This window comes from Schistocerca gregaria, chromosome 8 (assembly GCF_023897955.1).
Source record: "Schistocerca gregaria isolate iqSchGreg1 chromosome 8, iqSchGreg1.2, whole genome shotgun sequence".
Lineage (NCBI taxonomy): Eukaryota > Metazoa > Arthropoda > Insecta > Orthoptera > Acrididae > Schistocerca > Schistocerca gregaria.
Window position 1 is genome coordinate 493,076,140 of NC_064927.1, and position 27,292 is coordinate 493,103,431.

The 27,292-nt window shown below is 43.1% G+C and overlaps 1 protein-coding gene across 2 annotated transcripts in view; it reads right to left on the reverse strand.

The window, feature by feature from the left end:
* LOC126284458 (midasin) overlaps window positions 1-27,292 on the reverse strand; it is a 481,989-nt gene that overhangs the window by 360,724 nt on the left and 93,973 nt on the right. For both annotated transcript variants that reach the window (XM_049983379.1, XM_049983380.1), the window contains 2 exons: window positions 19,708-19,854; window positions 16,649-16,787 (listed from right to left, as the gene is read on the reverse strand). In XM_049983379.1, the coding sequence (XP_049839336.1) occupies window positions 16,649-16,787; window positions 19,708-19,854 (286 nt within the window). The remainder of the gene's footprint in view (window positions 1-16,648; window positions 16,788-19,707; window positions 19,855-27,292) is intronic.

The window sequence follows — 27,292 nt, forward strand, 5'->3', positions numbered from 1 at the left end:
TTTCATATGATACAATTTAGCACACCTTGAATTTAATGTGTAATAAAAGGTGCTCCTTTGAACTGTTTCAACACAATCTGGGTTTGTTAGATAGAATTAATAAGAAGCAGCTAAATGAGAGACTTAAATAATTATAAAATACAGACAGATTAAAGATACAAGTACAAAGTACACTCTACATTACTCGTGAATACAAAATAGAACTGCTGCTAAACTATAACTCGCTGATGAAACTGGTGAATGAACACTGGATGACTAAGAAAATGAATGAAATCATCGAAGATTACATGGTTATGCAATGATGCACAGGATTTACATACAACTTTTGATGCTTCATAACTGAACCTACTGTCCTTGTGGTATTACACATGTTGACTTCAATCAAAGGGCCTATAATGATCATATGTGAAACATGTCACATAAAGGATGCTAACCTGAACACAAAAGGCAAGGATCAGATAACACTCACTCTCAAGCACCACTTCACCTTGCACCTCACAAAGCCACCATAAGTTAATGACATGGAAAAAAGGAAGAGATTTTCCAATAAGAAAGGACAAGACCTTGTCATTGGTGGGGAGGCTTGCTTGCTTCAGCAATACAGATAGCTGTACTGTAGGTGCAACCACAACAGAGGGGAATCTGTTGAGAGGCCAGACAAACTGTGGTTCCTGAAGAAGGGCAGCAGCCTTTTCAGTAGTTGCAGGGGCAACAGTCTGGATGATTGATTGATCTGGCCTTGTAACAATAACCAAAACGGCCTTGCTGTGCTGGTACTGCGAACGGCTGAAAGCAAGGGGAAACTACAGCCGTAATTTTTCCCGAGGGCATGCAGCTTTACTGTATGATTAAATGATGATGGTGCCCACTTGGGTAAAATATTAAGGAGGTGAAATAGTCCCCCCTTCAGATCTCCGGGCAGGGGCTATTCAGGAGGATGTCCTTATCAGGAGAAACAAAACTGGCGTTCTATTTATCAGAGCTTGGAATGTCAGGTCCCTTAATGTGGCAGGTAGTTTAGAAAATTTAAAAAGGGAAATGGATAGGTTAAAGCTACATATAATAGGAATTAAGGAAGTTCGGCGGCAGGAGGAACAAGATTTCCGGTAAGGTGAATACAGGGTTGTAAATACAATATCAAATTTGGGTACTGCAGGAGTAGGTTTGATAATGAATAAAAAAATAGCAGCACGGGTACGCTATCTTAAACAGCATAGTGAATGCATTATTGTAGCAAAGAAAGACACGAAGCCCACACCTACAACAGTAGTACATGTTTATATGCCAACTAGCACCACAGATGACGAAGAGATTGAAGAAATGTATGATGAGATAAAAGAAATTATTCAGATAGTGAAGAGAGATGAAAATTTAATAGTCATGGGGGACTGGAATTTTATAGTAGAAAAAGGAAGAGAAGTAGTAGGTGAATGTGGAGTGGGAGTAAGGATTGAAAGAGGAAACCAACCTAGTAGAATTTTGCACAGAGTCCAACTTAATCATCGCTAACACTTGGTTTATATAAATGTAAGAGACCTGGAGACATTAGAAGATTTCAGATAGATTATATAATGGTAAGAGAGATATTTAGGAACCAGGTTTTAAATTGTAAGACATTTCCAGGGTCAGATGTGGACTCTGACCACAATCTATTGGTTATGAACTGTAGATTAGAACTGAAGGAACAGTAAAAAAGTTGGAATTTAACAAGATGGGACCTGGATAAACTAAAAGAACCAGAGGTTGTAGAGAGAGTCAGAGAGAGCATTAAGGAATGATTGAGAATAATGGGTGAGAGAAATACAGTACAGGACGACTGGGTAGCTTTGAGACATGAAATAGTGTAGGCAGCAGAGGATGAAGTAGGTAAAATGAAGAGGGCTAGTAGAAATCCTTGGGTAACAGAAGAAATATTGAATTTAATCAATGAAAGGAAAAAATGTAAAAATGCAGTAAATGAAGTAGGCTAACAGCAATACAAACGTCTCAAAAATGAGATCAACTGGAAGTGCAAAATGGCTAAGCAGTGGTGGCTAGAGGACAAATGTAAGGATGTAGATGCATATATCACTTGGGGGTAAGATAGATACTGAATACAGGAAAATTAAAGAGACCTTTGGAGAAAAGAGAGCCACATGTATGAATATCAAGAGCAGACAGAAAACCAGTTATAAGCAAAGAAGGTAAAACAAAAGGTGGAAGGAGTATATAGAGGGCCTATACAACGGCAATGTATCTGAGGGCACTATTATGGAAATGGAAGAGGATGTAGATGAAGTGTTTGACAGCGCACCGAGAGACCTATGTCAAAATAAAACCCCCGGAGTAGACAACATTCCATTACAACTACTGATAGACTTGGGAGTGCCAGCCATAACAATCTGGTGAGCAAGATGTATGAGACAGGTGAAATATCCTCAGACTTCAAGAAGAATATAATGATTCCAATCCCAAAGGAAGCTAGTGTTGACAGGTATCAAAATAACTGAACTATCAGTTTAATAAGTCACGGCTGCAAAATACTAACACAAATTCTTTACAAACGAATGGAAAAACTGGTACCAGCCATTCTCAGGGAAGATCAGTTTGGATTCCATAGAAATGATGTAACACGTGAGGCAATACTGACCCTACAACTTATCTTAGAAGGTAGATTAAGGAAAGGCAAACCTACATTTCTAGGATTCGTAGACTTGGAGAAAGCTTTTGACAATGTTGCCTGGAATACTCTCTTTCGAATTCTGAAGGTGGCAGGGGTCAAATACAGGAGTGAAAGGCTATTCACAATTTGTACAGAAACCAGATGGCAGTTATAAGAATCGAGGGACACAAAAGGCAAGCAGTGGTTGGGAAGGGAGTGAGACAGGGTTGTGGCCAATCTCCGATGTTATTCAACCCGTATACTGAGCAATCAGTAAAGAAAACAAAAGAAAAATTTGGAGTAGGAATTAAAATCCATGGAGAAGAAATAAAAACTTTGGGGTTTGCTGATGACATTGTGATTCTGTCAGAGACAGCACAGGACTTCCAAATGGACAGTGTTTTGAAATGAGCATGTAAGATGAATGCCAACAAAACCAAAATGAGGATAATGGAATGTAATCGAATTACATCAGGTGATGATGAGGGAATTAGATTAGGAATGAGACACTTAAAGTAGCAGATGAGTTTTGCTACTTGGGGAGCAAAATAACTGTTTATGATTATGGCCGAAGTAGAGAGGATATAAAATGTAGACTGGCTTTGGCAAGGAAAGTTTTTCAGAAGAAGAAAAATTTGTTAACATCGAGTATAGAGTTAAGTGTCATGAAGTCTTTTCTGAAAGTATTTGTACGGAGCGTAGCCATGTATGGAAGTGTAATATGGATGATAAATAGTTCAGGAAATAAGAGAATAGAAGCTTCCAATATGTGGTGATACAGAAGAATGCTGAAGATTACATAGGTAGATCATGTAACTAATGAGGATATACTGAATAGAATTGGGGAGATGAGAATTTGTGGCAGAACTTGACTAGTACAAGGGCTCAGTTGGTAGGACACATTCTGAGGCATCAAGGGATCATCAATTTAGTATTGGAGGGACGTGCAGAGGGTAAAAATCGTACAGACAAAGGTATGAATACACTAAACAGAATTCCGAAGGATGTAGATTGCAATAGTTACTCAGAGATGAAGAAGTTTGCACAGGACAGAGTAGCATCAAGAGCTGCATCAAATAGTCTCTGGACTGAGGACCACAACAACAACAACAACAACAACAAAATGTAGTGATGCGATCCTTTCTGCAATCTCAATAAATTACAGAGAGCCTTAATGCACAGACCAAACATTTACAAACTACTCACTTGCAACACATTACATTTTATTTACCGTGTGTAACATGTAAATACCATGTTACTACTAATACATTATTTAAACCCACCTGTCTTCTTTGAGTGATTACCGATTCTTAATATAGCACCAAAAATATTTTGTTTTTATAGTAAAAGTATGATAATGAGCCTACAAAAAAAACTATGTGCTCCATGAAATATCTGTACTACACTCGTAAACTTATATCTACAATTCTAGTCCTCGATCCATGTGCTTTCTTCTTCTTCTTCTTGTCCTCCTCCTCCTTCCTCCTCAACCTCTTTTGCCTGATATCTTTCCTTGAAGAGTTTTCTGCAGCTGTTTGTTTCTGTTTCCTTTTCTGATTACGTGGATCTGATATTAAAGTTTTCTGCATGTTATGTGTTTGACAATTCCCTCTCCTTTCTTCATTTTGGGGAGAATGCCATTGTTAATTTTACCTGTCCATGGCACACTTAGCTTTCGACTGTAGAGACATCTCAAAATGCCTCAAGTTGCATGCCCATCATCTTCCTCAGAGTCAAGCTCCCAGTTCCACAGAAGAGGATGGGAAATAAACAGCAACATAGATATCTTGGTTTTGTTTTGTTTGGGAGATGGTGGCTGTTGAACACATTAATGATTTCACAAAATGCTATTCTGGACTTCTCAATGCAGACTTCAATTTCTTGCATGTTATCCCACTGGATGTTAATGTTAGTTCTGAGATATGTGCAGTTTCTTACTTGTTCAATAAATTTAGCATTAATGTTTAGATGATAGTCTGTTATGTCTTTCTTGTCTTGCTGATGATCATTAATTTTGTTTTACTTAATGTAGAGTTTTAGGCCGTTGATTTGGAATACAAGATGCTGAAGACTATTTAAGCTGCCAGCATACATTGCAGTATTGGCAGTGTAGTAGATATTGTTCAGCTCCTCCCCATTAAAGACAATGCCTTCCTCAACTTTTTCAACGTCTTCTTTGAAGATATATTTCGAATAAAGATTAAATATTGGCAGCAGCAAAATACAGCCCTGTTCAACTCCTTAGCATGTATTTAATGTGTCATATTTCTCATTTTCTACTTTTACAGCAGTCTATTGACTCCATTACAGATTAATTATGATCCAGAGGTCTTTTTCATCCATCTTACATCTCTTATCATTGCACCCATCTTGTAATGTTATATACTACCAAAAACCTTTTGATGATAAAACAGGCATAGGCATCAACAGTTCATGTCTACATAGCTTTGGAATGTAGAACAGAGCCTCTTGAGTAGCAAAAGTATTTCTGAAAGAGACCTGTGTATGAGGGACCTGTTCTTTGTATATTCTTTTGTAAATAATTTTTAGAAATTACCACTCTTTTACAGAAGCACGGACTTCTATGCAAGATGCTTATAATATTTTCCAAAGTGAAGTTTTGTTTCAAACCCTGGGAGAAGATCACCTGAGATTCTGCTCGTATGTAAAGTGTGTTAGTGACAAGTCACAAGCAATGCCTCCTTTGCACGATAGCAATGGAAGTACTATCGATGACAGTGCCACTAAAGCAGTGTTACTGAACACAGTCTACCAAAATTCCTTCACAAAGAAGATGAAGTAAATATTCCAGAATTCGAATCGAGGACAACTGCCTCAAAGAGAACAGTCTATTGACACATAATCATCACGGATTTAGAAAATATTGTTCCCGTGAAACACAACTAGCTCTTTATTCACAAGAAACATTCAGTGCTATCCACAAGGGATTGCAAATTGATTCCAGATTTCCAAAAGGCTTTTACCAGCATACCTCACATGTGACCTGTAATCAAATTGTTTAAGAATAAAGGAGACGGTGCACCGAAAGGCAGAAGCGATGAGTCATCGATAGGTACACAAACAAAAGGTACAGAGCTTTACTAGTTTTCATAATGCGCTTCTTTTTCACACTTTTAGGGAAAACGCGCGCGCACACACACACACACACACACACACACACACACACACACACACACACACACACACACACGCACGCACGCCTGCCTCCCTACATTTTTCTCAGTCGACGGCCCATGGTGATTGTATGGAGAGAGGCGGGAGGCTGAGAGGGAGTCGTGGGGGGAGTGTCTAGCAGCTCATGGGAGAGTGGGGAGCTGTCTGGGAGCTGCCTAGGAGTGCAAGTAGAGGAGGCAGGTGGCACACAGCTGAGCAGCTACACAAACCATGCCCTCTGGATCTTCTCCACCATCACCAGCTTTTCTTAGATGTGGAGATGGGAGTTATCTGTACAGGACATCCTTCACTCCCATAACCTGCCTCGTCTAAATCCAAGATAATTCATTCCCCCCTCCCTCCCCCCCCCCCACACCACCACCACCACCAAAAAAAAGCAATTTTGGTTGGTTTAAAAGAGTGGGAGGGAGGACGGACCAAACTGCTAGGTCAGTGGTCGCTCGTTCTGATTTAAAAAATTCCACGAGTGTGGGAGTAAAATAAACAAGACCTACAAAACACAGCTGGAATAAAGGAGAAAAACCACAAAAATGACAGAAGAGCAAACAAATGCTAAAATGGACAAAATCAGACAAGAAAACCATAGAGAGAGGTAAGAAACATGTGGAAGAGGTCAAAACAAAAGAGCAGATTACCTTGGCTGGCTGACCATGAGAATAAAAACGAGAAGCCAGCCAATCTGCGACACATTAAAACCTCCACCTTAAAAGCACTAGGGTGGAGGACACAGAGGGACAAAGGACATGCGCTTAAACTTAGATTAAATGATAAAACCTATCCTCACGAATAAAATGTAAAACTAAAGTTGCTCTTGACACATTGTCACCCAACATTGAAGGTAGGGTGCTGGGGAAGTTAAAAAGTCCGCTGCAGAGCGGCTAAAAGTGGGCAGTCCAGCAAGAGGTGGACAACCATCAATTTTGAGCCACAACGACACCAAGATGGGTCCTCGCAACTGAGGATGTAGCCACACATTAGCCACATCTGGCCAATGCGGAGCCAACAGAGGACAACTGCCCTGCGAGAGGACCACATGGAAGACTTCCACACATTTGTAGTCTCCTTAATGACACGCAGTATATTGTGCGTACTGTTATGCCATTCCATCTCCCAAAGCCAAAAAACCCTACCACATAACACAGAACGCATGTCAGTTTCGGAGATGCCCATCTCCAGAAGCGGTTTCCACGTAGCACGTTTGGCTAGCCTGTCTGCAAGTTTGTTGCCTGGAATCCGATGTGTCCTGGGGTCCACACAAACACCACTGAACGAAGGGACCATTATAGGGGCATAGATGGACTCCTGAATGGATGCTAGCAAAGGATGTCGAGGGTAGCATTGGTAGAAAGCTTGTAGGCTGCTCAAGGAGTGAGTACACAGGAGAACTGACTCGCCAGGGCAGGAGCGGACGTGCTCGAGAGCATGCAGTATGGCGGCCAGTTCTGCAGTGAATCCACTGCACCCATCTGGCACGGAGTGCTGTTCAATATGTCCCCCGTGGACATACGCAAAGCCTACATGGCCATCAGCCACTGACTCGTCGGTGTAAACCACTACATGGCGCCAGTAAATGTCGAGAATTGAGAGGACGTGATAGCGGAAAACCGCAGGGTTTACGGAGTCCTTCGGGCCATGCAAAAGGTCCAGAACAATCTGTGGCCTAGATGTACATAATGGAGGTATACATGAATGGACCTTGAGGAGAGGTGGTAATGGTAAGGACTCCAGTTCAGAAAGAAGAGACCAGAAGCGAACCATACGTAAGCCCTGACCTGGGCCGCTGATGCGTGAGATGAACCGCTGTGGTTGGGAAAAGGAAATGGTAATTCGTATGCACAGGAGAACTACGAATGTGTGCAACGTAACTGGTGAGCAGTTGTGCATGCCTAACCTTCAAAGGAGGGACTCCAGCCTCCACCAGGACACTTGTCACCGGACTTGTTCTAAAAGCTCCCATCACTAGGTGAGTGCCACAGTGGAACACTGGATCGAGTAAACGCAATGCTGAGGGTGCTGCCAAACCGTAAGCCAGACTCCCATAGCCAAGGTGGGATTGAAAAAGGGTTCTGCAGAGTTGCAGCAGCATAGAGCGATCTGCACCCCAGTGGGTGTTGCTCAGGCAGCGGAGGGCATTGAGGTGTGCCAGTACTTCCGCTTAAGCTGACAAAGGTGAGGTAGCCAAGTCAATTGAGCATAGAAAACCAGTCCTAAGAATCGATATGTCTCCACTACAGTGAGTGGATCGTCATTAAGATAAAGTTCTGATTCCAGATGAACTGTACGACACCGACAGAAATGCATGACACACGACTTCGTGCCTGAAAACTGGAAGCCATGAGCTAGAGCCCATGACAGTGCCTTGTGAATGGCTCCCTGTAGGCGCCGTCAGCAACACCAGTACTGGAACAGCAGTACGAAATTCACAAGTCATCCGCACACAGAGGAAAGGAGATCGACGGCCTTACAGCAGCTGCTAGACCGTCAATGGCCACTAAAAATAAAGATACACTCAATACGGAGCCCTGTGGAATGTCATTCTCCCGAATATGGGGGGAACTATGGGAGGCACCAATTTTGGCAGGGAAAGTACGGTTCAACAGGAAGTCTTGGATAAAAATCGGGAGTTGGCCCTGGAGAACCCTCTCATACAAAGTGGCAAGGATATTACGTCGCCAAGTCGTATCGTATGCTTTACGTAAGTCAAAAAAAGACGGCAACCAGATGTTGCCATCTGGAAAAGACTGTTTGCATGGCAGACTCGAGGGATACAAGATTATTAGTGGTACAGCGACCCTGGCGGAAGCCACCCTGACATGGAGCCAGTAGGCCACGTGACTCCAGGACCCGCCCCAACCGCCGATACACCATACATTCCAGCAGCTTATAAAGAACATTCGTGAGGCTGATGGGCAGATAGCTACCCACATCAAGCGAATTTTTATTGGGTTTTAGCACCAGAATGATGGTGCCGTCCTGCCATTGCGATGGAGAGATACCATCGCACCATATCCGGTTAAAGATGACGAGGAGATATCGCTTGTAGTCGGACGAGATATGTTTAGTCATCTGACTGTGGATCCGATCCGGCCCAGGAAATGCATTGTGGCAATGTGCAAGGGCGCTGAGGAGCTCCCACACTGTAAATGGGGCGTTTTAGGGTTCACTGTGGCGTATAGTGAACGAGAGGACTTTCCTTTGCATCCATTGTTTGATGGTGCAAAAGGCTGCGGGTAGTTCTATGATGCAGAGGCTCGAGCACAGAGCTCAGCAAAGTGCTCAGCAATCGCGTCTGCATCAGTAGAGAGCATGCCATTGATGTTAACGCCAAGGACACCTGTTGGGGTCTGGTACCCAAAAAGACATCTGATCCTCACACAGACTTGGGAAGGTGACATATGGCACCCAATGGTCGACACGTACCTCTCCCAACACTCTCGTTTCACTCGTTTTATAAGCTGGCAAATGCAGCCATGAGGCCACTTATAGGCTATTAGGTGCTCTATGGAAGGGTGTTGCTTATGTCGCTGTAGAGCTCGCCAATAGTGTTTAATTGCCTCAGTGACTTCCGGTGACCACCAAGGGACTGCTTTCACCGGGGTCACCCTCAAAAACAAGGGATCGCGTTTTCCGCCGCAGAAATTATCGTTGTAGTGACTCGCTCAATCACAACATCGATAGCACCGTATGGGGGAGATTCAACGGTGACAGCAGAAGTGACGGCTTCCCATACTGCCTCGTTTAAAGCCCACCTTGGTAGGTGTCCGTGTGCATGATGCCGGGGGGGAGTGACAGGAAGATGGGGAAGTGGTCACTACCACACAGGTCATCATGTGCTCTCCAGTGGATAGATGGGACGAGTCCTGGACTGCAAATTGATAAATCAATGGCCGAGTATCTACCATGAGCCACAATGAAATGTGTGGTGGCCCCAGTATTTAAGAGGCAGAGGCGGAGTTGGGACAGTAAATTTCCGACATCTCTGCCGCAGCCAGTAAGCATGGTGCTGCCCCACAAGAGGTTATGGACATTAAAATCTCCCAAAAGTACGAAAGATTTAGGGAGTTGATCAATCAGTGCAGCCAATACGTTCAGGGGTACCGCACCATCTGGCGGGAAATATCCATTGCAGAAAGTTATTTCCTGCATCATCCATATCTGAAAGCCACAGTTTCAAGCGGCGTTTGAAGGGGCACACAGGTTCACTACATATCAAGTTCAGGACGTAAACACAAACTCCACCTGACGTTCTATTATATTCGCTATGGTTCTTGTAAGCAGTGAAGGGCAGGGGTCTGCAGTGCCGGGAACCAGGTTTCCTGGAAGACAATGCAGAAACCAGATGTAAAGCTTAACAGTCACCGTAGTTCAGCCAGTTTGTGGAAAAAACTGCCGCAGTTTCACTGAACGATTACGGGATCGTGAGACTGGGAAGGCGTGAAGCATGCAAGGAGGCAGTCTACGCCTCCAAGTCACTTACTGCCACCAGATGAGTACCTGTGCAATCGACATCCATTGTGTCTGAGGACCCAGTGAGATCTAGGTCCTCAGTGGAAGCCAGAATCTCCACCTCGTCCTCAGCGGTGGTGTGGGTGCCACCACAATCCCCTTGGTCTTGGGGGTCTCCATTCTGCATTTCTCTCGCTGATCCTTGGATTTCTCTGCCTGGGAGGGCATCACTGAGGATGATCGTGAAGCCCTACAACCAGCTGCTTTTGGGCACTTCTGCCACTGGCGGGAGTCATCTTTACCACTAGCAGAAACCTGGGAAGGGAGTGACCCAAGGGACCCCTTCCTAGCGGGAGGAGCTAAAGAAGACATATGCTTCTCTGGATGAGAAATGGGGACTGGTATTCCTGATGGTTGGGGGGAAAGTGCTACTCCTGAGGCAGGTGGTAAAGGAGGGAAATGCCCCCCACCATCAAGAAGGCAGGGGTAGTCTTCCTGCTCTTAGAACTGACTCGAACACACGGAACTGATGGGACTACAACTGTTCTCGTAGCGACGGCATAAGAGAAGGTCATAGCCACAGGATGTAGGCACTCAAATTTCCTCTTGGCCTGAGTGTACATTGCTACCTTGAGTTTCTTGCTGCAAAATCCTGCAGTCTGGTGATCAAGGGGAATGACGTTCTCCGCAGTTGACACAGATGGGAGGCAGGGCAAATGGAGTATTGAGATGGGATGGACATCGACAACCTCGACATATGATGCTGGAAGTACAGCAGGAAGACACATGCCCGAACTTCCAGCACTTAAAGCACCAAATTGGGGGAGGGATATATGGCTTGACATCACAGTGATAGACCATCACCTCGACCTTCTCGGGTACTGTGTCACCCTCGAAGACCAAGATAAAGGCACCGGTGGCAACCTGATTATCCCTCAGACCCCGACTGATGTGATGGACGAAATGAACTCCTCGTCACTAAGTGGGTGTGCAGCTTCTCGTCAGACTGCAGAGGAAGGTCCCTGTGGAATATAATACCCTGGACCATATTTAAGCTCTTATGAGGCGTGATGGTAATGAAAACATCCTCCAGCTTGTCACAATTGAGTAATGCGCTTGACTGGACAGAGGATGCTGTTTTTATCAAGACTCACCCGCATTTTGGACAAGCTCTCCACCTCACCAAACTTGTCCTCTAAATGCTACCTCCCCAAACTTGTCCTCGAAATGCTCTATAATAAACTGACGCTTCATCAAGACAAAGGAGTCCCCCCGTTCCTCCCACGGTCTGTGGCCACGGAGGGGAACGATTTAGGGTCATACTTCCTCGCATTGTACTGAGACTCGGAATGCTTAGAGATTCCTGGTGTTTGATCACCGGCGAGTGATGACGTGGTACGCTTCACGGAGCGTCACCCACCCTGATGCCACCCACTCCGACCAGGTGCCCTCCCCACGGGTGCCGCCCAGCCGCACAAAGGCCACCTGGCAAGATGGCCACTGCCGGGAGTCCCGATGCCCCAGCGTGACTGGCATCTACTCCTCGGCATATGTCGGGAGTTAATGGCACAGACATCAGCACAGCAATCCCTGTGAAGTCAGGGGACTACATCCAACAGGGTAAATGGCGGCCCCACCACAACGGACTGGCTACCAGGCTGGATATGAGGTGTAACTATTTCCACGGTCATCGTCAGTGTAGAAAACGACACTACATAGTGGGTGGAGGAAATCGCACCCAGAAAAGTATCCTCACTCAAGAGATGGAGGACAAGTGGGACTGCAATGCCACGACGAGAAAGTGGGCTAAAGATCTCAATGCACGAAGGACACGATGCAATGTGTAAAGGCACCCTTCCCAAATTGGCTCACTCTAAAATTGAGGTCAAACCCAACATGGGACCATCACATATAGGCTGAAAGGTGTGAGAGACTGTTAGTTGCCTCTTACGACAGGCAGGAATACCTCGGGCCTATTCTAACCCCCGGACCACAGGGGGAAAACCCAATTTGTTTGTTTGTGTGTGTGTGTGTGTGTGTGTGTGTGTGTGTGTGTGTGTGTGTGTGTGTCCACATCATCCCCTGCCCAGTACCTCCAAGCACTTTGGGGTCCCACATTATCTAGCCTAGTTGTGTGCTGCCATCTCATGTCCTAGACCGTGAAATTGCAAGCCCAACTGTCAGCCACCTGCCTCCTCTACCTGCACTCCTAGCCAGCGCACAGACGGCTCCCACGAGCTGCTAGACGCTTCCCCCAACTCCCTCTCAGCCTCTCTCCATCACTCACCTCACCTCATCTTATCCCACCCCACACCTCACCCCAGTACAATCATGGTGGGCCAGAAAAGAGCTGGCAGTCAAATGAATAAAATGTAGGGAGACAGGCATTTGCATATGAGTATGAGTGTGTGAGTGTGTGAGTGGGTGTGTGAGTGTGTGAGTGTGTGGGTGTGTGAGTGTGTGAGTGTGTGTGAGTGTGTGAGTGTGTGTGTGTGTGGAGTGTGTGAGTGTGTGTGTGTTTTTGCGAGCATGTTTTCCCTACAAGCTTGAAAAACTAAGTCCATTTCAAAAGCTAGCAAAGCTCTGTACCTTTTGTTTGTGTACCTATCGATTACACAGCGCTTCTGCCTTTCAGTGAGTTGTCTGCTTTATTCCTAAATAATTCTTAATTCTCAACCTGAACTTTCTGTACATTATTACAACTGTGAGTATAACTTTTTTTACTTAACTATAACAGAACTGAAGAAACTGCAAAAATGTGGGAAATTAAGGAGATGGGACCTGGATAAACTGAAAGAACCAGAGGTTGCACAGAGTTTCAGGGAGAGCATAAGGGAACAATTGACAGGAATAGGGGAAAGAAATACAGTAGAAGAAGAATGGGTAGCTCTGAGGGATGAAGTAGTGAAGGCAGCAGAGGATAAAGTAGGTACAAAGACGAGGGCTGCTAGAAATCCTTGGGTAACAGAAGAAATATTGAATTTAATTGATGAAAGGAGAAAATATAAAAATGCAGTAAATGAAGCAGGCAAAAAGGAATACAAACGTCTCAAAAATGAGATTGACAGGAAGTGCAAAATGGCTAAACAGGGATGGCTAGAGGACAAATGTAAGGATGTAGAAGCTTATCTCACTAGGGGTAAGATAGATACAGCCTACAGGAAAATTAAAGAGACCTTCGGAGAGAAGAGAACCATGTGTATGAATATCAAGAGCTCAGATGGCAGCCCAGTTCTAAGCAAAGAAGGGAAGGCAGAAAGGTGGAAGGAGTATATAGAAGGTTTATACAAGGGCGATGTACTTGAGGACAATATTATGGAAATGGAAGAAGATGTAGATGAAGACGAAATGGGAGATACGATACTGCGTGAAGAGTTTGACAGAGCACTGAAAGACCTGAGTCGAAACAAGGCCCCCGGAGTAGACAACATTCCATTAGAACTACTGACGGCCTTGGGAGAACCAGTCATGACAAAACTCTACCAGCTAGTGAGCAAGATGTATGAGACAGGCGAAATACCCTCAGACTTCAAGAAGAATATAATAATTCCAATCCCAAAGAAAGCAGGTGCTGACAGATGTGAAAATTACCGAACTATCAGTTTAATAAGCCACGGCTGCAAAATACTAACGCGTATTCTCTACAGACGAATGGAAAAACTGGTAGATGCAGACCTCGGGGAGGATCAGTTTGGATTCCGTCGAAATGTTGGAACACGTGAGGCAATACTGACCTTACGACTTATCTTAGAAGAAAGATTAAGAAAAGGCAAACCTACGTTTCTAGCATTTGTAGACTTAGAGAAAGCTTTTGACAATGTTCACTGGAATACTCTCTTTCAAACTCTAAAGGTGGCAGGGGTAAAATACAGGGAGCGAAAGGCTATTTACAATTTGTACAGAAACCAGATGGCAGTTATTAAAGTCGAGGGGCATGAAAGGGAAGCAGTGGTTGGGAAAGGAGTGAGACAGGGTTGTAGCCTCTCCCCGATGTTATTCAATCTGTATATTGAGCAAGCAGTAAAGGAAACAAAAGAAAAATTTGGAGTAGGTATTAAAATTCATGGAGAAGAAGTAAAAACTTTGAGGTTCGCCGATGACATTGTAATTCTGTCAGAGACGGCAAAGGATTTGGAAGAGCAGTTGAACGGAATGGACAGTGTCTTGAAAAGAGGATACAAGATGAACATCAACAAAAGCAAAACTAGGATAATGGAATGTAGTCAAATTAAATCGGGTGATGCTGAGGGAATTAGATTAGGAAATGAGACACTTAAAGTAGTGAAGGAGTTTTGCTATTTAGGAAGTAAAATAACTGATGATGGTCGAAGTAGAGAGGATATAAAATGTAGACTGGCAATGGCAAGGAAAGCGTTTCTGAAGAAGAGAAATTTGTTAACATCGAATATAGATTTATGTATCAGGAAGTCGTTTCTGAAAGTATTTGTTTGGAGTGTAGCCATGCATGGAAGTGAAACATGGACGATAACTAGTTTGGACAAGAAGAGAATAGAAGCTTTTGAAATGTGGTGCTACAGAAGAATGCTGAAGATTAGATGGGTAGATCACATAACTAATGAGGAGGTATTGAATAGGATTGGAGAGAAGAGAAGTTTGTGGCACAACTTGACTAGAAGAAGGGATCGGTTGATAGGACATGTTTTGAGGCATCAAGGGATCACAAATTTAGCATTGGAGGGCAGCGTGGAGGGTAAAAATTGTAGAGGGAGACCGAGAGATGAGTACACTAAGCAGATTCAGAAGGATGTAGGTCGCAGTAGGTACTGGGAGATGAAGCAGCTTGCACAGGATAGAGTAGCATGGAGAGCTGCATCAAACCAGTCTCAGGACTGAAGACAACAACAACATAACAGAATCATCACTTTTCTTTAGATGATACAGATAACGTGCCACAACATGAATGAGAAAACAATGTTTCCCTCAAATTCATACGTTTCCAGTATACTCGTGACTTGCAGGACATCCAACTTTCTACTTCTTAATATCTTTCTGCTCATAAATACAGACACCAATAAAAACATAAATTGTGCTTATGTATGGTATAAATTTGTATTGTATTCTACGTCCATCTTGTAAATTTACCCTCAGCCATTGACGTGAGCAGTTACCTACACCACTCCGCAGTACTTGTGGCTGGCTCCCACACACTATTATGCTGAGCTACGGACACCACCGCAGTATTGCTGACTGAAAGAAGTCAACTTTCTCCATAAACCCGCCAATGGGAAGACCGGGTGTCACCATCTGAGGTAGACGAGGTTTCGGTGAGGTAGCGCTCGCAACAGCGGCTCCTCTCTTGCTGTCAGATTCCTTACCCTCTGGATGTGATCACCAGTCCTCCTCACTCACAGTGAAATGCTCTTTCTAGTCTGGACCATGCGCGGTTCACTCTACACCCATAGCCAGTTTCCGTGAATATTGCACCCCTTAGTGGTAATTCTTTGGGATAAATCTATTTTTCTCTGATTCCTAGCATTTCTCATTTTATGTGTAAGAATAGCCTCCCGGATACCCACCTGAGCTCCTGATACCATTCTGACCGTGTACACTTATCAGTCATTGGTTGTTAAGTATCTACAACTGCACTTATATGCAATTACAAAGTACAAATTGAAAATATAATGTAATTGGATATCTAAAAAGTCTGCTCACCAAGTGGCAGGAGAACACAAATATAAAAGGTATCACGTATGCAAGCTTTCGGAGCTAGTGGCTCGCAGAAGATTTGAAGGGGAAAGAAGATGGGTGAGTGAAACGCACTGGTGAGGCTTAGGAAAATGGGCAGAGTTCGGAAAAGTTGCCCACAACACTGGGTTGGGAGAGACTTACTGGATGGAATTAGAAGTAAGTCTCCTCAGGCATGGGTTCTGGGTGACTTTTCTGCACTGTGCCCCTTTCACTGTGCCTCTCCAGTCCTTTTCCTTCACCCCTCATCCTTCCCCTTCAACCCTTCTGCCAGAAAGGAGCCACTGGCTCTGAAAGCCTGCATGCATAATACCTTTTATATTTGTGTTCTCCTGGCACCGCCAATTTATCTAGCCAATTACATTATAATAAAGCAATGAAAACAAAAGTTACCCTCATTATATAGTGTAGATGCTGAGTTGCAGATAGGCACAACACAAAGACTGTCACAATATAAGGTTCTGGCCGACAAGGTGCTCATCAAAAATAGACAACACACACACACACACACACACACACACACACACACACACACACACACACACACACACACACGAGCCAGCAACTTTCCTTTTCATAATAGTGTTACATTCCATCCTGGATTTTCCATAGTTCAGTTACATTACAAAGTACAAATTGAGTATTACAAATATTTATTACCTTCTGTGGAATAAATGGATCCAGAGTTCCTTTTCGGATCCAAAATCCTTCAACACAAACATACAAGTTCTCTTTCCCAGGTACTGGCAACTGTCTGTTTAATTCATTTCCAGTGTCTTTTTTACCTGACAGCACAGCACTGCAAATTCCAACATAATTTGAATGAATATGAAATCAAAGTCTTAAGTACTGCAAATATAGAAAACTCCCAAAAGAAGAAAATAAACAATGCCTATAATATAAAAGTCATCAGAAAACAAGGTTTCGAACAAAACACACACACACACACACACACACACACACACACACACACACACACACACACATATTATCTGTGGAATAACTAGGAAATAAATGGAAGAAAAAGCACAGATTGAAATTCTGGAGTACTCCAAATAATGTGCTGCATGTGATGTAAAATCTAAACATCAAAGACAACAGAAAAAATGATAAATAACGGAGAAAGTAATGGTAATAACCAACCACACAATGGTAGACAGACACATAAACAAGACTGAATAATTTGCTACACTTTCGGACAATGTCCTCCTTCACAGCAAACTAGTATAAAATACATACACAAACATTCACATGTCCACAACTAGACTGTTGTGAGGGATTTTGCTGGATGGAAAAATGAGGGGATAAGGAGGAAGAAGGGAAAGACTCAGTTGGAGGGAATGAGTCCACTGGCTGGGAAAGAGGTGCAGCAAACAACTCAGTGACATACTTCACCAAGGCTTCGACAACCTACATACGCATCCAGAAATGAGGAACATCTTACCCCCAATGCTTCGTGTCACACCCCATGTGGTACTCCACTGTCCACCCAAAGTACAGAATATTCTGGTCCATCCTTGTACTATACCTATGGCCAATGACTTGCCATTCGCATCACATGCCTGTGGAAGACTCAGGTGCAAAACCTGTCCAGTGCTACGAATCCTATTCCAGTGCTACGCATCCTATTCCAGTTCCTTCACAGGTATATCCAATCACAGGCAGAGCCACTACTGCAAGCAATAACACTGTATACTGTATCAGCTCTGCTGCAGCTCGTACACGACCTTTTACGTGGTCACGACGACCGACGAGCCGTCCACGAGCAACTTTCCTCACTCAATGGCTGAATATGCCCAAGAGAACAGCAGGTTAAACTTCAGTGGCTGTTTCACAGTCGTTGCCACCTCACAACCCAAATCGTGTTCTCCAAACTACTATAATGAGCACTGTTCTTGCACTCCACCCTTTGATCCTGCAGTCCTACTGACCTCAGCTTCCCACACCTTTGTGCTCCACGCAGCTCTCACACTCCAGGGCTAGTCTGCCGGTGCCAGAGTCTCATCCTGTGTAACTGTTGCCTTTCCTTTGCAGTCACTGGCCACTGTTCCCCCTCCTGCCTTATTTTTATTATCCCCCAATTCATCCAATACAACACCTCACCACAGTCTAGCTGCAACTTGCTGTCACATTTGGTGTTTCTGCGGGGTAATGTAGGGTACTGCCCAATAAAATACACATCAGGTTGTTATCCTTGTGTTAGTCTTTCTTTTTTTTCAACATGAAGGTAATGTGCTTTTTCAGCACTACAGTGCATGTCCACATACTGCTAGTGCGAAGCGAGGTGCTCTTAGTGGTGTACAATAACTGCCCCGGCCAACGAGATCACTATATTTCTCACCAAATGAACAAGTACGGGACATGACGAAATTGGAACTTAAGCAAATCTCCAGAGCTGCAAGAACCGTTGACAAACTGCAATAAATGGAGCAAGATGTTTGGGACAATATATTATAGGATGACATTTGGCAACTTTACAATCATTTGCACGTGAGAATATGCAGATGTGCTGCCGCAGAGGGGGCTACGTAATGAACTGATACAACTGTTTGCTCACCCTTTGCTGTGACGAGTTTCATTTGGTCTGCCTTTAGTATCAAATACTCCTACAATGATGAACTAGCTGTCACACCGCTTGACAATAAAATGGCCTTGTCCTTGAGGGCATTGCAACTACCCACACTGCCTCCCCCCCCCCCCCCCCCCCCCTTGACCCACCCAGCAGCGTATGTGGTGAGTTGCTTCATTTACTCGTGAGAAATAGAAAGAGTACAATTGCAAATTAAAGGAAATAAAAATGTGTAAAATTTAGTTGTGGAAAAAAAAGCAAGTGGAGAAAAGGACATATCTTTGAAGTTTTTAAGTGAATCACACCTCATAGCCAATATATACTTTTGGTGGGGCATTTTGCACTTATTAACAGCAAGCACTTATTTATTCATTGTCATTGACATAAACATACATTGCCCATTTTCACGCTAGAAATATTTTATAAAATCCCTCCTGCATAAAAATGAGTACCACCTGAAATGTATCAAGACAAATAACAAATCATATAGTGGCTGTTGGTAACCGTAACATGTCCATCCAAAAATACACTTTTTTTAAATAAGCCACACAGTTAGTATCTTTACTTATCATTATTCTAAAGTTATTCCACGATTAAATTCTGCACACAGCAAACGGCTTTGTCAAGAGCCATCGAGAAGAAAAAATAAAATCTGACAACCCCAACTCTCTTTGATAGCAAGTATGTATGTTTTATTCACTGACCAGTTTCAGTTGTAATTACCATCTTCAGATTAATCTGTGTCCCTGAAGTCCTTGCCTTTCCATTAACTTCAAGAATGCAGATCAATCTCAATATGATCACTACAAATGAAACCTGTTGGTCAAAAAAACAATACCTGTAATCATAGATTGTTGTGCTTTTTACATAATGTCAACCTTTGCATCAATGTTATCTTAAAAGTACTCACATTGCTATCACCAACGAAAAGCTATAAGGCCAATGTTAAATACATCTGAAAAATTGAACATAACTGTATTCTCCGTACATGCAAGTGGTTATGTACTCCATTTATGAGCAATGTGGTCTTGGATTGAGATACCAAAGTGATAACCATAAAAAAAAATTATACTTAAGTGAATAGTACACTGAAGAAATGATCTAGTTTTTAGTGATCACTTTAAGTTTTTATAATAGTGTTATTACTTACTCTCTTATAGCTCCCTCTACAACTGGATGAGAATTATAGTCCAGCTGTGTTAAAAAGCTCATACAAAAGGCTTCATACAGAGAACGTGGCACCGACCCACACAGGTTTTTTGCAGCAACAGTCAGAGCTCGGCACAATGTCCGCAAACTGCAACAGGTAACAAGTTGGGACACTATCATTTGAGAAAATAGCAAAATCAATATGAAAATAAAACTTCCCGGAAGATTAAAACTGTGTGCCAGAGAGGGACTCCAATCCTGCAAACTCTGCCTTTCACAGGCAACTGCTCTACTGAATAAGCTGTCCCAGTACAACTCACAGCTCTACCTCTGCCAGTACCTCATCTCCTACCTTCCAAATTTCACACAATCTCTCCTGCAAAACTTGCAGGACGAGCACTCTCGGAAGAAAGGATACTGCGCAGACAAGGCTTAGCCACAGTTGGTGGATGTTTAAAGAATGGAGTTATCACTCTGCAGTGGAGTGTGGTCCGATGTGAAACTTCGTGGCAGATTAAAACTGTGTGTCTTACCATGACTCAAACCTAGGAACTTTGACTTTCATGAGGAAGTGAAGCTATCTAGGCAGATCATGAGTCCTAGATGGATAGTTTGGGCAAGGAGCACTTGCGCGAAAAAAAAAAAAAATGTATCAGGTTCAAGTTAAAGCCTGGCATGCAGTTTTAATCTGCCAGGAAGTTTCAAATCAGTGCACACTTCACTGGAGACTGAAGATTCATTCTGGGTACTTCTCATCTGCAAAATAGTTTAAAAACATTGCAGGCTCCATTTCAGAGTGAAAGAATCATCATGGAGAAATGAAAATGGCTGGTGGAATAATTTCTATGTATTAAGCCATTTCTGAAACAGTATGTGTGTTTTACATACCACCACAATAGATTTATCATAAACAACTATGTTGACCATTACAAATACAACAAGCAACAAAGAGGAATCTAGTGATAATTATTGTAATGGAAATAATGTTGTGTGTTATATGGTCTTCAGGAGATCAATCTGAAAGAAGAGGGAAACAGAGTCAAACAATTAAAAAAAACTTACCTTTCATTTCTAAGTGAAACATTTTACACTAGCAACACAAACTGGTACAACTCCTAGTCACCAAACATTCTACTTTTCCCTCAAAAGATATCAGTCATATGATTAATGGCATGTAGAACTCCTATCACTTACTATTATGGCATTTAATATTCTCAGAAGTCTTTGATACTGTGAAGATGAGATTTGTTTCCGGTTTTTCTGAAGCTTCATTAGTTCTTTTTATCAGATATGCAACAGACACACTACCACACCCCAAAAACGTTTAATACGAGTAAGACTGAGGCACTGAACAGGCTTTTTCTTTGAATGATGATGCAACAATTCTTCCTTTGTAAGGATAGTGTTAACAAGCAGGTACCAAAAATATCCACATTCAAGTATTTGGCATAGTGTAACATGTGCTTTGTCGTCTATAAACTGTTTTCATACACACTTTCATTTGTTTTCTTCTCAGTCAAAGCTGATGGTTTTTACTGAAATTAGTGAAAACACCCTCAGGCCATTACATCACTTTCAACCAGTTCCACTGTAACCACAAGACTCTCAGATAAATAGCATTTGCAGGCACATGCTAGGTTCACCTCACCCCTTATAAGTAACACTTTTACAGTGTGACAACACATTTCCTGAAAGTCATTTCCACCACTGCTCCACAGACCAATGAGGATATTTACTGGACCCCTCTAAGCCACTTACCTTCGAATGGCTCATTCTTTTATGCTTTTCAATACCTGAGCTGCAAAAAGCATTTTGCAATAGTGACATGACTCTCAGTTTTTGAAAGATGCTTTGCAGTTTGGTAGTGACTATGAGTTAATGTCTTGGATTTACCAGAAACAGTTACAAGGTTTAGTGTTTTCATGATGTTCACTACACAACCTTCTTCATTTTTCTCTGTTTCATCTGTGGTACGCTCCACTAAGGATGGGAAATCATCTACCTACAATTTGGCAATTAGTTTTTCTTTTTACTCCGGCCTGGGTGCCATTCCTCTCACCCCAAACATCAACAACTACTCCATAGCGAGAAATTTTTGTGCAATGTGTGTCTGCAAACTGTGCAAATTTTGTTGTGTGTAGCTCTATCTGAGTTATTTGTGTGTGAGAGAGATGAGGAACAAGCCTTGTGGACTACCATCCTGCTAGACATCTATACAAGTGTGAAAAACTGACTAAAAGCCACACACAGTTTGGCTGGTGTGCCAGGCCAACTGCCATTAATCCGGTGGGAATATCTGTTCTGGGCATGGCTCACACTCATGTCCCCAAAGACATCTTGTTTTTAAATTATATTAGCAAATCATATTTTCACTTCACACTGATATTGCTTTTTAAAAAATGTAGCTCCTGTGAAACATCTATGGCTAAAAATGTGGACGACTATAATTGCGCACATGAACTCGGCTGAAACTTAATGGCAGATTAAAACTGTGTGTCGGACCAAGACTCGAACTCAGTCCTGAGTTCGAGTCTCGGTCCGGCACACAGTTTTAATCTGCCAGGAAGTTTTATATCAGTGCGCACTGCACTGCAGAATGAAAATCTCATTCTGGAAACATCCCCCAGGCTGTGGCTAAGCCATGTCTCCGCAATATCCTTTCTACCAGGAGTGCTAGTTCTGCAAGGTTCGCAGGAGAGCTTCTGTGAAGTTTGGAAAGTAGGAGACGAGGTACTGGCGGAAGTAAAGCTGTGAGGACGGGGTGTGAGTAATGTATGGGTAGCTCAGATTATAGAGCACTTACCCACGAAAGGCAAAGATCCTGAGTTCGAGTCTCGATCCAGCACAGTTTTAATCTACCAGCACGCACTCCGCTGCAGAGTGAAAATCTCGTTCTATGAACTCAGCTGTTCCTCTATGCTTAGTCACTCTTACAGAATACACTCCCATAATATTGACCAACTGTTCTCATGCAGATATACGCTCAGATGGAAAATCCAATGTTACACAGTGCAAATCCAGTGGATCATTCAGGAAACATGCAGCCACTATATCCTTCTGTCATAACATAAACATGCTCACCTTGGGTCTAAGGATGGACATTATTTTATACTTTAGCAAATTTACATCTTTCCCGGAGCATCTTTGTTCCTCCATGCTACTTATTTTCTCAAATATATAACATTATCATTTGCTTTATATGTTTGCAAGATTTAAGATTAGGATACTATTTTTACAAATAACATGTTTCCAAGATTTAGGATTAATATATTATTTTTACAAATAACAGAATATAATAATAAAGGTAAGAAAAAATAACTACTGCCTTGTCTGGGCAGTGACACACTAATCATTATCTCCTTTTACACTTCACAGCAACATGGGACAGTTACAAATCTTTCCATCTAGTTTGGTTTGGCGACTTGTTTTGTTTTGTTTTGTTTTGTTTTGTTTTGTTTTGTTTTAGAGTGCAAAACCAACTAGGTCATAAGCGCCCATGTCAAAACCTCAAAACAGTAATACAAAAAAAGGAATTAAAAATGACTACACATTACACGCCGTCAGTGGGAGGAAAGAGAGCTAAGAACAAGGACTTCCTTTTGGAGAAAGGCCCACAAATACACTGTAGGCACACTGGGGTCCTGAACTAAAGATTAAATAATGTCCACTGCTATACTGCTATGACAGATAAAAGGTAAAACGTGGTTGACGGGTCGTTTGCTAAAATGTCCAATAACTCAGAAGGCAAATATACATTGGAATGTAAGTGGTTAAAAAAAAAGGGGCATTTCGTCAGGAAATGGCACACTGTCAAAGGTAGATGACAATGAGCACAAGGTCATGTGGGATCACCACTTAACAAATGATGATGGCTAAAATGACAGTGCCCAAAATGTGACCTAGCTAAAATGATCTCCTCATGGCGAGAGGGCCGAGAGGGGGTCAGCCGAGCCTCTGGGAGAGGTTTAATCCCCCGGAGCATGTTCCCACGAATGGAAGACCAGTGGTGACACCAAAGTGACACCACCTCCTGACAGACAGCAACACGGAGATAATAGAAAGGAATGGAAGAACTTGCTGGCCAAGGTAGGAGGAATGCAGCCCTGGCAGCAGGATTAGCGGGTTCGTTTCCCATCAGACCAACGAGACCGGGAACCCACACGAACATCACATCATCTCCCTCAGGAGTGAGCATGTTGAGGTTTTCTTCGACCTGTTGCACTAAAGAATGGATTGTGTACAGCACACAGAGGCTCTAAAGGGCACTGAGAGAATCAGAGAATATGACAATTGAAAAGCCTGTGTCAGCAGCTGTATTGCGTTGCCTGATAATAGGGTGAAGAGATCTGCAGTAAATATTGAGCAGTGTGCTGGAAGCCAATACCAAAAATTGTCGGTGCCAACGGTGAAGGCACATCCGACGTCACAGTCAGTCCAAGAGCCATCATATACGCAAAGGTACTATTACTAAGTTCCGTGTGAAAGACGAGAAACTTACAGTGACAGATCGCATCTGCAGTAGCTTCCTTAGGAAGCGAATGAAGTCTATGGTGAACACGAGCCATCGCATGAAGCCAAGGTGGTGAAGGGTTGACATCCACCAAAGAAGTGGCAAGTAACATGAAGTTAAGTTGCCAGAGCAGTAGCTGAAAATGAACTCCAGGAGGTCCAGAGAGACATCAACTGCCACAGTCGGGCCAGAAATTGGGGAATGGACCTCGGTCCCAAAGAGCCGCTTCAGACTGGCTCACACGATGGAAGAGGGAGTGGCATGAACTGTTAGAAGGACTAGTAAATGAAATCCAGCTAGGTTGCTATAGACTGCAATGACACTGCACACGCAAATATTTATAACAAAAACAGTTTGCATCATATGCTGACGGTTAAAAATGTGGAGAGCACGTCTCCACACACAAATTGTGTTGTAGCTCACTAGGGGCTGGGACACAGCACAGTAAAGATAATGTGTGAGGAATGGAATGTTCTGCAGCAACAAGGATAAGGCTTGTAAGGCGTTCTACACAGTCATCACAACTGGGCAAATGTTGTTCGGCGATCACACGAGTATGTGTCAGAGAGGACGGACCACTTGAGATGACAGGAGAGCTGGGCAGTGCAGAACGAGGGATCCAAGTGGAAATAGGTGTGCGTTGAGTATGAAAAGGATGTGGGGGCTCTAATGTTAAGTCAGATGAGATTGAGTTGATTAAAAGGTCAGCCAAAAGCGCACAATCAGACAGGTTCTGCAAGAGTCCCAGAGGGGACAATGTGTGTTAAAGTCACCGAGCAGCAAAAGGGCGTGAGGGAGTTGACCATTAAATTGGAGGAAGTCTCCCAAGATGACACTGAATGACAGAAGGATATATAGACGTTATAAAGAGCAGAAATAAAAATGCAGACTGCAACAGCTTGCAGCCCAGTGTTCAGTAACATGGTTTGACTATGTGCATCATCGCAGATAAGCAGCATGACACCTTAATGAGATGGAATGCTGTCCTCGGGGGGAAAGTCAAAGCAGACTGGACAGAAATGTGAGAGGTCAAAGCAGTCGTGACAATGCAATTTTGTTTCCTGGAGGCAAAAAACAACTGGACGCTGTGATTCCAAGAGCACCCGTAATTGTTGGATCTAATGCCATGAATGAACATTCCATCGGAGGAGAGTCGTGAGAGAGAAAGAGGAGGAGGGGGGGGGGGGGTGGAATGAAGGGTTGTCACCTTGATGGCTGCTGAGTGCCAGCCTTCGAAGACTCATTACATCTACAGAGGCAACCACATTCTCACTTGATTGGCCTGTGGACTCCAGTGCATAAAAACAGTTGGCAGTGCACACTGGTAAAATGGAGGTCAGCCAGGTGAAGCTATAATGCAGCGACACATTGTAGAGTATCTCAGATTCAGTGAAGGAGAAGACCGTTTCTCTTTGTTTGATATCTTGGAGCCTTTGTGGTTGCCAATTTGAAGACTCAAATGTTTGGTGGCTGGAAGAATATAGAAGTTTTCACGGGAGTATTCCTTCTGTCCTTTCTGACCTGGTTGTGTATCAGGTGATTTCACCACTTGAGGCGAAGATTTGGTGGCTTCTTACACAGCAGGATGAGAAGGAGACGGGGATGCTGTAGTGACACTGAATGATTTTACAACCGTGGTGCTGAATTTGAGGTCACAAGTCTACCTGCTCCTGCCCTTTGTGGAGCAAGGTGTGGCAAGAACAAAATTGTAAATGCCAGGTGGTAAAATGCAGCACTTTTGACTAGCCAGTAACTTGCGAATAACAGAGTAGGACACTTCACCAGATCTAATGAAAGGCCCACTTATCATGATACGTGCCACAACAGCAGGAGCGTAGACAGGCGGCATGGAACGCAAAAGGTGCTACAAACAGCTGGGGCCCCATGGTAACCAAGCACAAACTCACCACAGAGTTGTGAGCCCTCTGTGGGGCTGGTTTTGTGATAAGAACTTTGGCTACTGATCAGGTGTTTATACTACTAAGGCCTCTTTCACATGAGTAACTTCCTTGTCTCAATTGATTACTTGTGGCAAGTGGGTCTACTGCAGCACCCCTAGCATTTTGTGTGTGTACCCCATCTCACATGTCCCGAGTGGATGTTTTTGTTGACATGTCAGCATCAATACTGCACATGTTGGGAGAGATGTTTTCTATGCACTTTGCCAAATGAACAGTGAAATTGAAATTATGACAAACCAACCCTTTTATGAAGAAGGAAAGAAAAAGAATCAAAGTACTGTAACAGATTGTAACAATTACCAATGACAACAGAATTTATTGAGAACCAATGCTAAATTCTTGGTGGATGTGTCTGACTAAGGTTGTATAGTAAGTTCTTCATACTTGTGAGAGCTGAAAGAATAGGAAACATATCATCCAAACAAATCAAAACATCCACATTTATTTACTCACGGAAATATGGACTCCTATTTAAAACCTCGTCACAAAATATTTAGATGGCTGTATATAGCATCTTTCTACTTTATCCGTTGTATATTGTTTTATTTCCAAGTGCCAAGGCAGCATCAAAAACTATTTCTCTATTTCTCTTGCGAGTCTGGCTGTGTGTGTGTGTGTGTGTGTGTGTGTGTGTGTGTGTGTGTGTGTGTGTGTGTGTGTGTGTGTGAGTTGCGTTTTCGTTTGCGTGTATGTGTGTGTGTTTTGTCTAATTTCAATGAAGGCTTTTTGGCCACAAGCTTACTTATTTGACAGTCTTTTCTTGTGCCTATCTCTGGCTCAACATCTCTGCTATAAGGTACAGAACAAATGATGTTGTTGTTGTGGTCTTCAGTCATGAGACTGGTTTGATGCAGCTCTCCATGCTACCCTATCCACTGCAAGCTTCTTCGTCTCCCAGTACCTACTGCAAACTACATCCTTCTGAATCTGTTTAGTGTATTCATCTCTTGGTTTCCCTCTACGATTTTTACCCTCCATGCTGACCTCCAATACTAAATTGGTGATCCCTTGTTGCTTCAGAACATGTCCTACCAACCGATCCCTTCTTCTAGTCAATCCTATTCAATACCTCCTCATTAGTTATGCGATCTACCCATCTAATCTTCAGCATTCTT